Source organism: Pholcus phalangioides, unplaced genomic scaffold, assembly GCF_987345545.1.
Source record: "Pholcus phalangioides strain wild (caught in Gottingen) unplaced genomic scaffold, Ppha-v1.0 ptg000015l_1, whole genome shotgun sequence".
In the NCBI taxonomy this organism is placed as follows: Eukaryota; Metazoa; Arthropoda; class Arachnida; order Araneae; family Pholcidae; genus Pholcus; species Pholcus phalangioides.
This window is the reverse complement of record NW_028301608.1, coordinates 76,732,824-76,746,573: the sequence shown is the minus strand read 5'-3', so window position 1 is coordinate 76,746,573 and position 13,750 is coordinate 76,732,824. Positions and strand designations below refer to the sequence as shown.

The following is a 13,750-nucleotide window of genomic DNA, read 5'->3' as shown; positions in this document are numbered from 1 at the left end:
AAAAAGTATTAGTGGTCCGCTTCGCATTAAAATTTCAAATGTAAGCAGCAAAAGCTTTGAAGTGTGATGAAAACATTGCTTTTGTTCCCTAGTTTGATTTAAGCCAAGTATCAATGAACTTATGTGCCCGTCTGAGATTGATACGGGGGAAACTCCTCCCAGTACTTTGTTAATTACGTCAACGGGCTTCTATGTATTTCACTACCTATAAACGGACACTCCCCGTCAGCGAACAGAAGTTTCGATCCCAAGGATCGCCGTCATCGAGAGGTTCCACTGCAATTTGTCTTGCTGGAATGTGCGTGATAAAATTGCACACACTAAGCAGTCAAAATTAGGCCACGAACGAAAATTTGAATCTTTTACACCTTTTTCTTGTTTGTTTTTGATTGGACAAAAACAAAAAAACACAAGCAGTAGGAAGAAAGCATTTAAACTCTTTAAAATGAGTTTAGGACGAGATTCAAAACACTATGGTGCCTCAATATCGACCCTGAAGAACAAAACAAACAGCAATGAGATAAATGAGACCAAATTAGCAGTTCCACTCTCGGTGCCGCCTCAAAGAATGGGCCAACACCTTCTAGAGCAGAGAAGAGCCGTGCCAGCACCTTCTGCTCTAGGTGTTGGCACGGCCCGGGGTTTCACAAAAATGAGAACTAGTTGGAATTTTCGAGAATTTGCCTGGAAAAATCACTTGGTCCAGGGCCCATGATGCTCTTAAGACGGCATTTTCCACTCTAAGGACTTGAAACTGCAACATGGACAGACAAAAAGGTTGAAAGGGGACGTGTATCAAAAATAACCAACCATATTACCCTCGTTCATTATTCTATTTGAACAATGTGCGTATGACTAACTTTTTGGCGCATTTTTGATAGTTACTAAAATAAATTTTACACCTTGATATTTCTTATTTTACAGGCAACCGTTCGGTGTTTTCGATCGCATCATACGCTGGTGAAAACAAAGATGCTTTCAATGACATGATTGGAAGTATTTTGCATCCCAAAACACATTGTGAAGTACCAATCATCCTTGGTGGATACAAAATGCTTGACGATAAGATAGACGGTGATAAAATTGTGTGCATTAAACCGGGTCACGGAATTTCTTCTGATTGCGTAATTTATTCATTCGGGTTTGTACTTTTTTGTGGATATAGCTTCCGACTTTTTCTTAGTCCCCCCCCCCTCTTCATTGTTAAACCCAAGCAATATTTTTGGTGCAATAAAAATGGTACGTATAATCAGAGCGGTTTTATACACGATGTAGTTCTGACGAGTGTAGGAAACTATTGAGCAGCTGCTGAAAAGTGGTAAATAGTGGCTTTTTGTGCTCAAGCCTCTGTATGAGAACGTTAATTCGAACTGTGACAGAGGGGCAGTATTGATTGAGGAATGGAGTAGGAAAGTCGTATGCATTGAGATTACGCATTTTGAATGCATTAAGTCAGGAGCGTCTCGAGCGTACCTGCCGCCCGGGTGCAAAGGCCTATTCGCCGCCCTACAAACGACTCTGGTGGGAGGCTGAGAGGGCCTTTGCCTTGGGGAACCCTAAAATTATACAAATTTCTTTTTAGGAAAAAAACCCGCACACCATACCATTGTTTATCGAGAAAATATTCGTGACCGTACGTCCCGCTTTTGAAGAAATTGTCCTATTTTCAAAGGAGTTCTGTTTTTGGTCCAGAATTATTTTACCGCTCTCATTCATTGCAATTCCTTCGAATTCCTGGAATTTATACATTCTGACCGTCAACCCAATGCTGCACACTTCCTGTACTTTCTAGTGACGACAGCGCAGCATTCACCGTAGGTTTCGGAGATTCCAACAATGCATTTCTTCTCATCTCTAGAGACTCATCAAGGCCCAGTACCTCATCTGCTGTAAGCCCTCATTATATTGTCCCAATCCCTGAAGCAAACATTGCCAAACGAAAAAATAAGCGAAAAAAGGGGATCAGCAGCAGTTTTGACTTCAATCCCTTATAAAAATGATCTCATAATAGTGAATTAAGAAAAAGGAGAAAATGAAAGACGGAAGAAACTCAAACTGGAATTAAAAAAAGGAAAAATGTATAAAAAGAAAAACGAGGTAAAAAGAAAAAAGAACTTAAAGGGGAAAAAGAAATCCAAAGTGGCTAAGCGTGCTTTCTTTGAGGACACTGATGACAGTGACGTCAGTGATTGCCTCTTCTGTGGAGACTATTTTTCCAAGTCCAAACAAAATGAAGGATGGATCAGATGCTCAAGCTGTCTACATTGGGTACACGAGGCTTGTTCCGGTTGCGGGGAAGAAGGCAATGAGTTCATCTGTGATTTTTGTAAATAAATTAATAAAAATACAATAGCTAGCAAAATGTTGTGAAATAATTTTTAAACGCCAATAATTTTTAAATAAATTGGACAATTTGTTATAAAATTAGTTTAAAATGTATTAAAATGTTTCAAAACGTATTAAAATGTTTCAAAACCTTTGTATTGAATAATAATATTGCTTTCATGAGAGAAAATACGCATTCATATTCCTTAAAATGCAATCAAACAATTATTTTTTGTATCGGGCAAAATGGCCACTCGGTAGGGTTGCGGGAAAATAGTTTTTCCAACAAAACTAATCGAAATAAAGTCAAAATAATATTTTTTTGCATGAACTTAAATATCTAAACTATCTTATACAAAACTTTCATTTGTTTTTTTTCAATATTTACTTATCGAAAAAAAATATTTTTCCTTAGCGTGGCCATTATGCCCACCCTTCCCCTATATCTAATACATCGTGTTTTGTAAAATTTTTGACTTCGTTCACCTCTTCAATTTTCATTTTTATAATCAAAACTCCACTAGGTGTTCACTATTACCTTCCTTTCCTGTACATCTCCTTTTTTGAAACTTCGCTTCTTACAGTATATTTCTAACCTTTTAACCTTGAATCCTTTTAATGTACTGAATTTCATAATTGAATTTACCATATTGAAATTTGCATGCTCTTCTATAAAATGTATTTCTCAATTTATAGCAACTCAATTTATTATCGAAAATGTTTATGATAAGGTAAGCGCTGGAGAACATCGATTAGTAATTTAGAACTAGTAGGCCTGGCCACCCAACAGGAACGCCTATTTCCATTCAAACCATGCAGAGAGAAACCCTTTCCCCCGGTGACGACCTATGAATTGGTATAATATATCTTTCATGTGTTCATTTTTGTATTTTCTTTGAAGTTAACAACAAATTTTAATATGTATATTCCAGTGTGAACAATGATTGGTCGTTCGAAGACGCAGCGTGGAAAAAATTCAAATGTGAAATTCATGCCTTTGATCCCAGCATACAAATGAGAGACCACTTTCGAAGAAAAAGAATATGGTTCCATAGTTACGGGATTGCGGATTCCAACGAAACTATGTAAGGAGCTGTCAAAAGTAGACAATTGTGTTTTACTTAATTTCCCATTTTGCTTCTAACTGCAGTATTTGAAGTTCTCGAACTTCAAAGTATTCATTCGAATATGCATAGTTTAAAGTTAGGTTCTTTACGAAGAGATGTTATTCGCTGATATCAAGTTCTTGCTGATGTGTTTAAACGTTCCCGTTTTCTGTAACATTCCTAGTTTTTGGCCGATAAATCCACCGTCCCGAAAAATGCTTTTCGAACGCCTGTTTACCCGATTATTTTGTTTACGTAATCAACGTTTAATGAAATTTAGTAATTTATCAATCAGCGCAAAACTGCTTTATTATAAATTTTATAACTACCTGCGTGTGTTTTAGTCTCAAACATTCTAGCATTGAAGAACCCAAGTCATCTTCTCCGGCAATCCTTATGGAACAGGACGAAGCCAGGGGTCCTACCATCCCCTCATGATTATAAAAGGATATCCGAGAGAAACTGACGTGTCTAACACTAGCGATTATTATAGGTGTCCATTCTGAGAGCATGCACATTAGACAAAAAGATGTTCGAGAACTGATATATTTAATTACGGTCGGCCAGCAGCAACTGTTGAGCAGTTGGTACGCCGACGTGTAGAATCGGAAGTAACCGAAAGGTGCATGGGTCGAATCCCATTCGTGACGCTGTTTTTCCCCCTTGTTACCTTACATCCTTAATTTTTTTGAACGATTATATATATTTTTTATTTTTTTTTTCTCTTGTAAAGCTGTTATTGAACGTCCAGACATTCCCGGAGGTGTGTGGGGTCACGAAGGGCTTGCTGCGGGAGATGACGTACCAGCCAGCCACACACGTTTTATTACTTTTCGCATAATAAAATGAAAGTATTTGAGGTTTTGTGTGATTGTATTATAATAATTTTTCTCAAAAATAAATAAAAACATGAATTTTTCCACAAACGCAACGCTATCGCGAGTGTAAAATACCATAATATGAATCTCACAGTCAGTGGTTCCTTCCACTTCTTCAACAAGCATCGTTTTCCCTCCGTGTATTCGGAGGAAAACCCAAAGAATAATCCGAAGAAATAAAGTAGGGGGGAACCATGAACCCCTTTTGTTTTCAATTCTGTGCCGTCGTTGTACCAACTGCTGAACAGTTGCTACTAGTCGTTCATGATTAAATATACCAATTTTCGAACATCTATTTGTGTCTAAAGCGCATGCGCTCTCAGAATGAGCACATATATATATATATATAGTCAGTTTCTCTCGGATACCCTTTTATAAGCGTGGGGAATGGTAGGGCCCCTGGTACCCAAACTTAAAAAATTATTCTCATTAATTAAAAATAATCGCTGGGTTTGTCTTGTAAGGTGGGTGTCCCTGATATGGCCATGCTAAGGTTTGAAAATTTTCCTAGACGAAAAAAATCAAAACCATTTATTTTATATCGTTCTCAGGTTTTTTAATGGACTTTCATAAAATAGATTTCGCATTCCCAAGAAAATACTTTTACTAGTCCAAAAACCAAAAATCCTGAAGTCTAAAGTGGCCATATCAGGAGTATGTGCACCTGATATGGCCACCCTTGTTCCATATTCTACGAATCGTGGCTTTTCAAGTTTCATAGGGCAGTTTTGCTGAAATTAAATAATTTTTGTGGGAAATGAATAAACCTGATACTAAATAATCTTTTCTTAAGTCAAAAGAGGATTCAAAACAACATATTCCATTAAAAAAGAAGTTAACAATTCATTTTAAAAACAAAATCTTTGTCAGCGGCATTGAGGCCAATATACTCTTCGTGGTAGAAATTGCCGCAGACTACGCAGAGTCGCATGTCCCTGACTTCGTTCGCCTGACAAAGACTGCAGCAGCACCAACTTTCCGCTGCTGTGGTTTTCTGAGTAGTTTGTTCTTTGGCTGGTTGGTCAACGGCTGTTTCGCGGTTAGTTCCTTTTTCGGTTTAGACGATTGAGCTTCTGTTGGCTGGAAAACATTTTATTTTATCCCACGCGAATTCATGGCTGGTCTTATGACCCTCGTTGTTTTTCTCTCCCTTTTTGGCGTTTGCAGAAGTGTATCAAAGCTGGGAGATTTGCTGCTGCATGATTCAATTCCTGGCACAGGGTTAATCTCCATCCATTCACAGAGCACCAACATCAAGAGGATCATCTGGATCAGACGATGATGACCCAGATGAGGTGCTCCAAGATGATGAAGAGCTGACCTGTTCCTGATATGGCCATCCGTGGCCATATAATATAAACATGGTCATAACAGGGGCACCCACCTTACAAAATATATAAGTGTATATAAGAATATTTTTGTCTGCACTAAATGTACAGATAGTAATCTGTTATATGCAGTCGCGCAACTGGAAACAAGAATTTACTCTGTCAGCCGGGGCAAGTATTTATTTTGGAGCCCCACTCCCCGTAATATTGAAAGAACAAAGAGCAAACTGAAGTGTTCCCGCTATATTTCACCAAACATCAACTCTGGCCATATCGCTATATTGCAAATTACTGCCATTAATGAGATGGGTTGGAAATGAAGGCACTGGTCTCGCCTTAAGTTCGTTAGGGAAAATATCTTAACTATATCCTCCCTCGGGTTCGAACCCGGGACCGCCACCTTCACGGTGGTAGGCGAGCACCACCATCTCGGGTGGGTTCAATGCTTAAGGCAGTGCACGTACTGGTCTAGCGTGTGGAGCACCAGACCCATCGCATCCTCTTGTGACGATGATCACGAACTCGCCAGAAAGGAATATTCAGTACATAGCAATTTAAAAACGAGTTAATTGTTCCAAGCTCACAGATCCCGTGAATTTCACTGAATGAGGATTATGACTAAAACCTTGTCTTATTTTGTTTGCTTTTATGCTTTTTCTTCGAGAAAAAAAACTTGCATATGCTCATTTTTATAATTTTATGCAGGACAGTTGGGAAGCAAAAATGGAAAATGATGACTTTTGATTCTATATTGGCTGAACTTAAACATGTCAACAGAACCATAGACATTCTGAAAATGGATATCGAAGGTGCTGAATATTCAGTTCTCGAAGATATTCTCAATAAAGGATTGTTAACGGTAATATTTTATCATTCGTTGCTTTTTTTAATGTGATATCGTGAGTTCTCGAGAAATACTCCGTTTTTAAAGTTCCCAAAATGTGGAGAATTTTGAAACCTCTAAGATCAGGGTTCTTAACCTTTCCACAAGAAAGAAAATAAAGTATACCGGAAATCCTTTCTGCCTATAAGATGAAGGCCACGGAACCCCCCCCCCCGCCAATAAAATTAAAGCCCCGGGGCCCTTTACAGAATAATATTTAGTACATAGTAATGATAAACTGATTGTTTTTTCCTCTAAGTTCACGATTCCCCCACCCCCGAACGTTATCCAAAGACTCCTAGGGTTAATAACCTCCTGCTCCAGATACAAGCACAAAATACGTGAGCTTAACCGCACCCGACCAAGGGTTGATAATTCATTATTTCTCTCATTCCATAATGGGCACTCCCCGTTAGCTAACATTTTTGAAGACTATTGAACAGGGCCTCAATGTATTTCGCTATATATTAACGGGCACAACTCGTTTAAAGGGCAAAAATTTCGATCTCATAGTGTCCGTTACCGAGAGATTCCGCTGTATGCAGAGGTGGATTTATGGTTTAACCACCTGTGGGCTGCACAGAATATGCGGCCCTTCTCCAATTCTAGTCCGATTCTCTTGACCTCTCATACCTCAAATTTACGGTCACAGACAACAGCCCACTTAGCCCCCAGCCCATTAAATACCCCCCTGTCTTGGTACCCCCTTTAAACTACCCCCCGGTCACTCACATTCTTGGTCACTTTTTTGCACTTTCACCGACCAGGTCTGTTGCTCTTTAGGCTACTCTTTTTGTCGCTCATAGACCCGGTCTCTTTGTTCACTCACGTACATGTAAGCTGTTTAGATCACTCTTTTGGTCGCACACCGACCGTTCCCTCGCTCTCTTAGATCACTCACTGTCTTAGTTCCTTGCTCTCTAGGTAGAGGTGGATTTACTGTTTTACCGTCTGTGGACTATGTTTTTCCACCCTTCTTCAATTCTACTAATTTTCTTGACTGCCCATGCATCAGATTTGCCGCCCCTCCGAACTTGCCGCCCTAGGCTATACATTGAGCTATAGAGAAACTTTCCTTATAGCTCAGTGAGGCTATAACCCGCTAACCCCCGCACTTTGTAAATACACTTCTAGCTGTATACCATTATATAAAAGGTACACGGGGTATATTATGCTTTGTGAAATTTAATTAACTTCTGGGAACGGTCAAAGGATGAAGTTTTTTTTCTGTTTTATTTTCCAGTAGAAATGTGCTCGGTGCGCTAACTGCGCTTACAAGGTTACAAGGAGGTTTCATAAGTTGGGTTTGTGATCACTGTTACGCGTTGTACTCTTTCCGTTTCGACTACTTCTGAAAGTGCAAATTGACCTGATACCGATATTTCGAAGTCAAGTTCTTCCTCCGTTATAATTTATTTAGTCATTTAAATAAAAGAGTATAATATTTTTCTTTGGGGAAAGTAAGGAATTGAAAGGGTTGCACTTTCCTCACGTTTTTCCTGCGTTAGGGCAAGTGGAATCCAATGAATTCAAGCTGATTCTGTTCCTACTTGCACCGGCTTTATCAACTGTGGTACAAAACTGAAGGAAAGAATAAAACTTCTAAGTCGGCACAAGCTTCTTCTATTGACCTACAAGATTGAGTATCGAGAAATAGAGGAAGAACGAAATTTCACAGCGGTTTTGCCAGGGGCGGATCTAGAGCTAGCTGTTGAGAGGGGTGATTTTACAAATCGCTGAAAAATAAGTCTCAGCAGTTTTTGACCCATTTTTGTCTTTCATTTTCTACCGTATCACAGTCCCGTTTTTCTGTTTTTGCCTCCATCTCGACTTTTTTGAAAAATGTCCCGGTTTTATCCATTTTAGTCGAAGTTTTTTTTTTTTTTTTGTTTATCTTTTTTTCATTTGTTGTTGCACAATATAGAAATTCCGAAAATTTCATAATCATATTTCATAATTATCGAAGATCGCTTGAAGGGGGAGGCGATGATCACCCATATATCTGCCCCGGGTTATGCTATGGCCCCACTATGCTCCACTCCCCAGACGATCAAAAACTTATTTTGATGCAAAAAAAAATATTTTCATTAAAAAAAATTGAAATATAGGAAGAAAATTCCATAAAATGCTATTATACCCAATTTCTGTTAATTTTAATGCTGTTTGAAAGCTAAGAAATCAAAATTTCTCTTTAAGAAATTCATTGCTACTCACCTTTAAACCTTTGTGCCTCCTCGATCCTCCGTACGACTCTGATTGGGATTGCCCTGCGAAAATATATATAGAGCGGCAGGGAGAAAGTAGACGATTTTCCCTTGATCACCTTGCGATCCTTGGTGACCCCCCCCCCTTTCGAAGAGCATGTATCCGTTTATGTGCGGAAGTCTAGCAAATCACTCAAGGACAACACATGTGACGCACTGAATGGGCACAAACCCGTTTAGCCGACTTATTCCCCCTATAAGTGAGACAGGACAGCGTGGGATTATCTGTTGAGGTCTAAGAAGCCTACTAGAGAAGGAGGTCTTTTGAGGACTAATCAATTAGGGGGGGGGGAATAAATATTAGTTCAGGTGCCCACAAACTGGGAAAGGTTTTACTCGTTTTTCGCATTCCTAGTAAAGATGCCATTAAGAATATTTCATGTTTTAGTGAAGGGCGGTTGATGACGTAAGCATCATTCAAACCCCCTTGAGCAAATCAGAGATGAAGTGATCATAGGCATGAAGTGAGCATGAGAATGATCATAGGTAAGATGAAGTGAGCATATGAGCAAATCAATGAGAAAGTGACCATAAGAAAGATCAGTTATGCATGAAAGTTAACGAAAAGCAAGTGACCCACAAAAGTAGTAAAGATGCACGCCAGTGAGAAAATAAGCATAGGAATGAGCAAGTAATTGAGCAAGGGAGCATAAGAGTGGCAATTGAGCAAATAAGTTAACAAGTTAGTGAGCAAGTAAGCATCTTAATGAGTGAATGTGCAAATCAGTGAGCTAGTCAGCCTAGGAGTGGCAATGGAGCAAATACTTTAGCAAGTGAGCGCAGAAGTGGTGAATGAGCATGTTGGTCAGCAAACGAGTGTAGGAATGAGTATATGAGCAAATCAGTGAGCAAGGGAGCATAGAAATGAGTGTATGAGCAAATCTGTGAGCAAGGGAGCATAGGAATGAGTGTATGAGCAAATCAGTGAGCAAGGGAGCATAAGAGGGGCGATTGAGCAAATAAGTTAGCAAGTAATGAGTGAATGTTTAAATTATAGTGAGCTAGTGAGGATAGGAGTGGCATTGAACAAATATATTATCAAGTGATCACAGAAGTAGTGAAAGAGCACGTTAGTGAGCAAATGAGCATAGGAGTGAGTATATGAGTTACATACCGCGACCGGCGAATGTGATTCGCCATACGGGAGTAGGAGTGAGTGTATGACAAATTAGTGAGCGTAGGAGTGAGTGTATATCAAATTAGTAGGCTTAGGAGTGAGTGTATGACAAATTAGTGAATAAATGGGCATGGGAGCGGGTGTGTGACAAATTAGTGAGCAAATGAGCATAGGAGTGAGTGTGTGACAAATTGGTGAGCAAATGAGCGTAAGAGGGAGTGTATGACAAATTAGGGAGAAAGTGAGAGCTGAAGTGAGTGAATTAGAAAATTCAGTGAGCAAGTGAGGTTAGGAGTGGCGATTGATCAAATAATTTAGCAAGTTAGCACAGAAGTAGAGAATGATCAAGTGAGTATATAGCGAGTGTTTTACAAATCAGTGACTAAAGGAATGAGTGTGAGGAAAATCGGTGAGCAAGTGAGCACTGAAGTGAGTGAATTAGCAAATCAGTGAACAAATAAGCACTGAAGTAGGGTATGAGCATGTTGGTGAGCAAATGAGCATAGGAATGAGCGTATGAGCAAATCAATGAGCAAGGGAGCATAGGAATGAGCGTATGAGCAAATCAATGAGCAAGGGAGCATAGGAATGAGCGTATGAGCAAATCAATGAGTAAGGAAGCATAAGAGTGGCGATTGAGCAAATGAGTTAGCAAGAAATGAGTGAATGTTGAAATCACAGTGAGGTAGTGAGGATGATAGGAGTGGCAATTGAACAAATATGTTACGAAATGATCACAGAAGTAGTGAATGAGCGCGTTAGTGAGCAAATGAGCGTAGGAGTGAGTGTATGACAATTTAGTGAGCAAGTCAGCGCTGAAGTGAGTGACTGTGCCAGTCAGTGAGCAAGGGTGGTTAAGAGTGGCGATTGGTCAAATAATTGAGTATAGAAGTAGAGAATGATCAAGTGAATATAAGAATGAGTGTGTTACAAATCAATGAGAAAAGGAATGGGTGTGTTACAAATCAATGAGCAAATGAATGAATGTATGACAAATCGGTGAGCTAATGAGCACAGAAGTTGTGAATGAGCAAATCAGTGAGCAAGGGAGCATAAGTGCTGTGATTGAGCACATAAGTTCGTGAGAGAGCAAATTAGTGTGCAAATGAGCATAGGAGTGAGTGAGTGAGAAATTCAGTGAGCAAGCAAGCATACGAGTGTCGATTGAGCAAATTAGCGAACAAGTGAGCACAGACGTAGTGAATGAGTGTTCAAGTGATCATAGGAATGAGTGTATTGCAAATCAGTGAGAAAAGACATGGGTGCATGACAAATCGATGAGCAAAGAGCAGAGTAGAAGTGAATGATCAAGTTAGTGAGCAAATGAGCATAGGAGTAAGCGAATGAGCAAGTTAGTGAGCAAGTGAGCATGGGAGTAAGCGAATGAGCAAATCAGTGAGGAAGGGAACACATGAGTGATTGATTAAGCACATCAGTCACAGAAAATTAGTGCTCACCGACTTCCTCATTATCCCACTCACTAGCTATAGTCATTGAATTCAATTCAAATAATTTGCTTGTTGGTAAATTTCGTGGCAGTGACTGGAACCTGACTGACACTGAACTGGTGTATTTAAATAGCAGCACACACTGTAACGGGCCGGATTCATCGGCATCTAAACTAAGACGTTACGTCGACTGCACTGATGTGTGTGTGAAGATACCTTTATAGTTCAAATGAATTTTTTCCCTTTGTTTACACTTCTTTCATTTATGAACTGTTCATGATCATCATTTTGTGAATTATTCAATCCCTAAACTGTGGAATATATTTCCAAAAAATTCCTCAAAAATTGGAAGTCGTTTTTTTCTCCGTTTCACTTCGTGAACAACCAGCCGGGGGTTCCCGTTGTTCCCAAGTGGATCCCATCGTCAACTAAAACAGAAATTAATATTGAAAAGGGGACACACTGCAGAAGACAAAGTTAAAACATTAGTCCTAAAAACTATGATTCAAAAGAACCTGCTGGCATATTTTCAAGACGTTTCGTTGACGTCTCCAACGTAGGTACTAGGCTGAATTTACACTAATGAAAAAAAACGGTTCCACTTACCTCAGTGTACCTTATATATGTATGTATGCAGTGGGTGCCCTCATTAGGACGAATTCGCTTATACGAATATTCGCTAAATGTGAATTAATGTGTGCCGTATACATATAGTATCTCAAATGAAAAAAAAAACCACTGAAATTGTGTGGCGCTTTTTTTTACGCATGTGTCCACTATTGAGTATTTTGATTATATTTGACATCCATACTTTCGCAAGGGCAAATTATTTCAGCCACCTCGTTGAGCAATTTGCCTGTTGTGGCCCTTATATTTGTACCATAGTAACTTCAAGTAATTGAAGTTCAATAATATTGGTGCCAGATACTTTTTAAAACCTGAGGAAGTGATGAGCATGACTTCAACAGCGTTTATTTGTAAGGCAATGTCTGGTGGGAACTTTAAGACACATACGAGTGCCAATCATCTTCATCAGAGCAGTATCTTTTCCTTTCTTCATGGCTTATTTCAGTTGCGTTATAGGATGTTTATATTTCACGCAATCTCACAGTACAGTATTTGATTTATTTTATACTGGAAATGAAGTATTTTCCAAATACGTACTGTGTTTGATTCACGACTCGATTCATGCTTAAAATTTCCGTTTGTACGAACAGGCTGTTAACAACTTATGTGTGGAAATTCATCTGCTGGATAATCCATATTGGAGCAGTGTGATGCGGCTTATGAAACGAATAGAGAGCAATGGGCTCAGGCACTTCAGCACCAGAAATAACACGGTGATGCCTGCTATGAAAGTTCCAGGATTTTACTCCCGATACGAGCATCTGTTTTACGAAATCGCTTTTTTGAGAATATAATGCCCTGTTTACATTTTGCAATAAAATACATATTACTTACGCTACGTCGTCTTTCTTTTTTTTCTTAAAAATTCTGAGGGTGAAAACTGAATTTGCTTAAACCGTGTAAACTTTAATGAGCTCCGGCGAGAGAGCCGTGGTCTTGGGAAATTCGAACTCCCATGCGTATATATTTTATTATCGGGACCCGAAATCACTCATGCTCTTCCCAGTATCATTCTTGAGAAAAGCCGCCACGAATAAAATAGTAATAAATACGCATATATATATATATACCCGCGTTCATATGACCGTGTAATAAAAGTAAAATAAATGAATTTATGTCGGTAGAAATCGAATGGGGGATGAGAAAAGTCAGATCAGCCACGGCGGTGTGTTTACATGTCTGGCTCAATGCTTCATTTAACAAGGAGTCGTTCAACTTCGAAACCTTGAAATCATCATCATTCCCAGTCAATATTTATTGGATCTGAAAGTGAAAATACTGTAAACAATATACACGAGATCGAAAGTCACAGTCATCCATCCATGTTTTTACATTGTCCAGCTTCCACATATCAGTTCGATTATCTGCATCGGGTCTTCAGTAGTCATAGGTCCGCCGTCGTCTAGGCCGGCAGCAGGTTTTATATGCTCGCCTGACTGCTGCACTCTCGTGAGGGTGGGTATGTGGTGTCAGCAACTCCTCTCAGTCTTGGCCGCACTCCCTCACCTGAGTAGTAGGTTTTTGTGCGGCTCTACAACATTTCCATGAACATTAGTGTTAATCTCCTAGTCTATAAATAACTGCTGCATGCCCATGATGATACATACGTCGGGTCGGGCCTCCTCGGTTCGCGTGCTCCTCTGGTTTTGTCGTGCATTTGATGCAAGTTCTGCTCTAGGAACCTGACAAGACCTATCAGGCGACGGAAGTTCATAGGACTACGAAGGGTCCCTATCTTCCAGGGTAAGGTATGAGACTGGCATCTTACCAAAGT

The 13,750-nt window shown here is 39.5% G+C and overlaps 1 protein-coding gene across 1 annotated transcript; it reads left to right on the top strand.

Moving 5' to 3' along the window:
- The first annotated feature begins 445 nt into the window (after nt 1-445).
- On the top strand, nt 446-12,770 carry LOC149076716 (putative methyltransferase-like protein 24). The gene is made up of 5 exons (XM_089242295.1): nt 446-662; nt 925-1,141; nt 3,258-3,410; nt 6,343-6,496; nt 12,567-12,770. The coding sequence occupies exons 1-5, from the start codon at nt 446-448 to the stop codon at nt 12,768-12,770; spliced, it is 945 nt and encodes a 314-aa protein (XP_089098421.1).
- Nucleotides 12,771-13,750: the final 980 nt, after the last annotated feature.

Bases quoted from the DNA above. Each gene is read 5' to 3' on its own strand.
- LOC149076716 (XM_089242295.1), top strand. From the start codon at position 446: ATGAGTTTAGGACGAGATTCAAAACACTATGGTGCCTCAATATCGACC. The intron at 3,411-6,342 runs GTAAGGAGCTGT...AATTTTATGCAG, and splicing joins GCGGATTCCAACGAAACTAT to GACAGTTGGGAAGCAAAAAT. The intron at 6,497-12,566 runs GTAATATTTTAT...TTGTACGAACAG, and splicing joins TCAATAAAGGATTGTTAACG to GCTGTTAACAACTTATGTGT.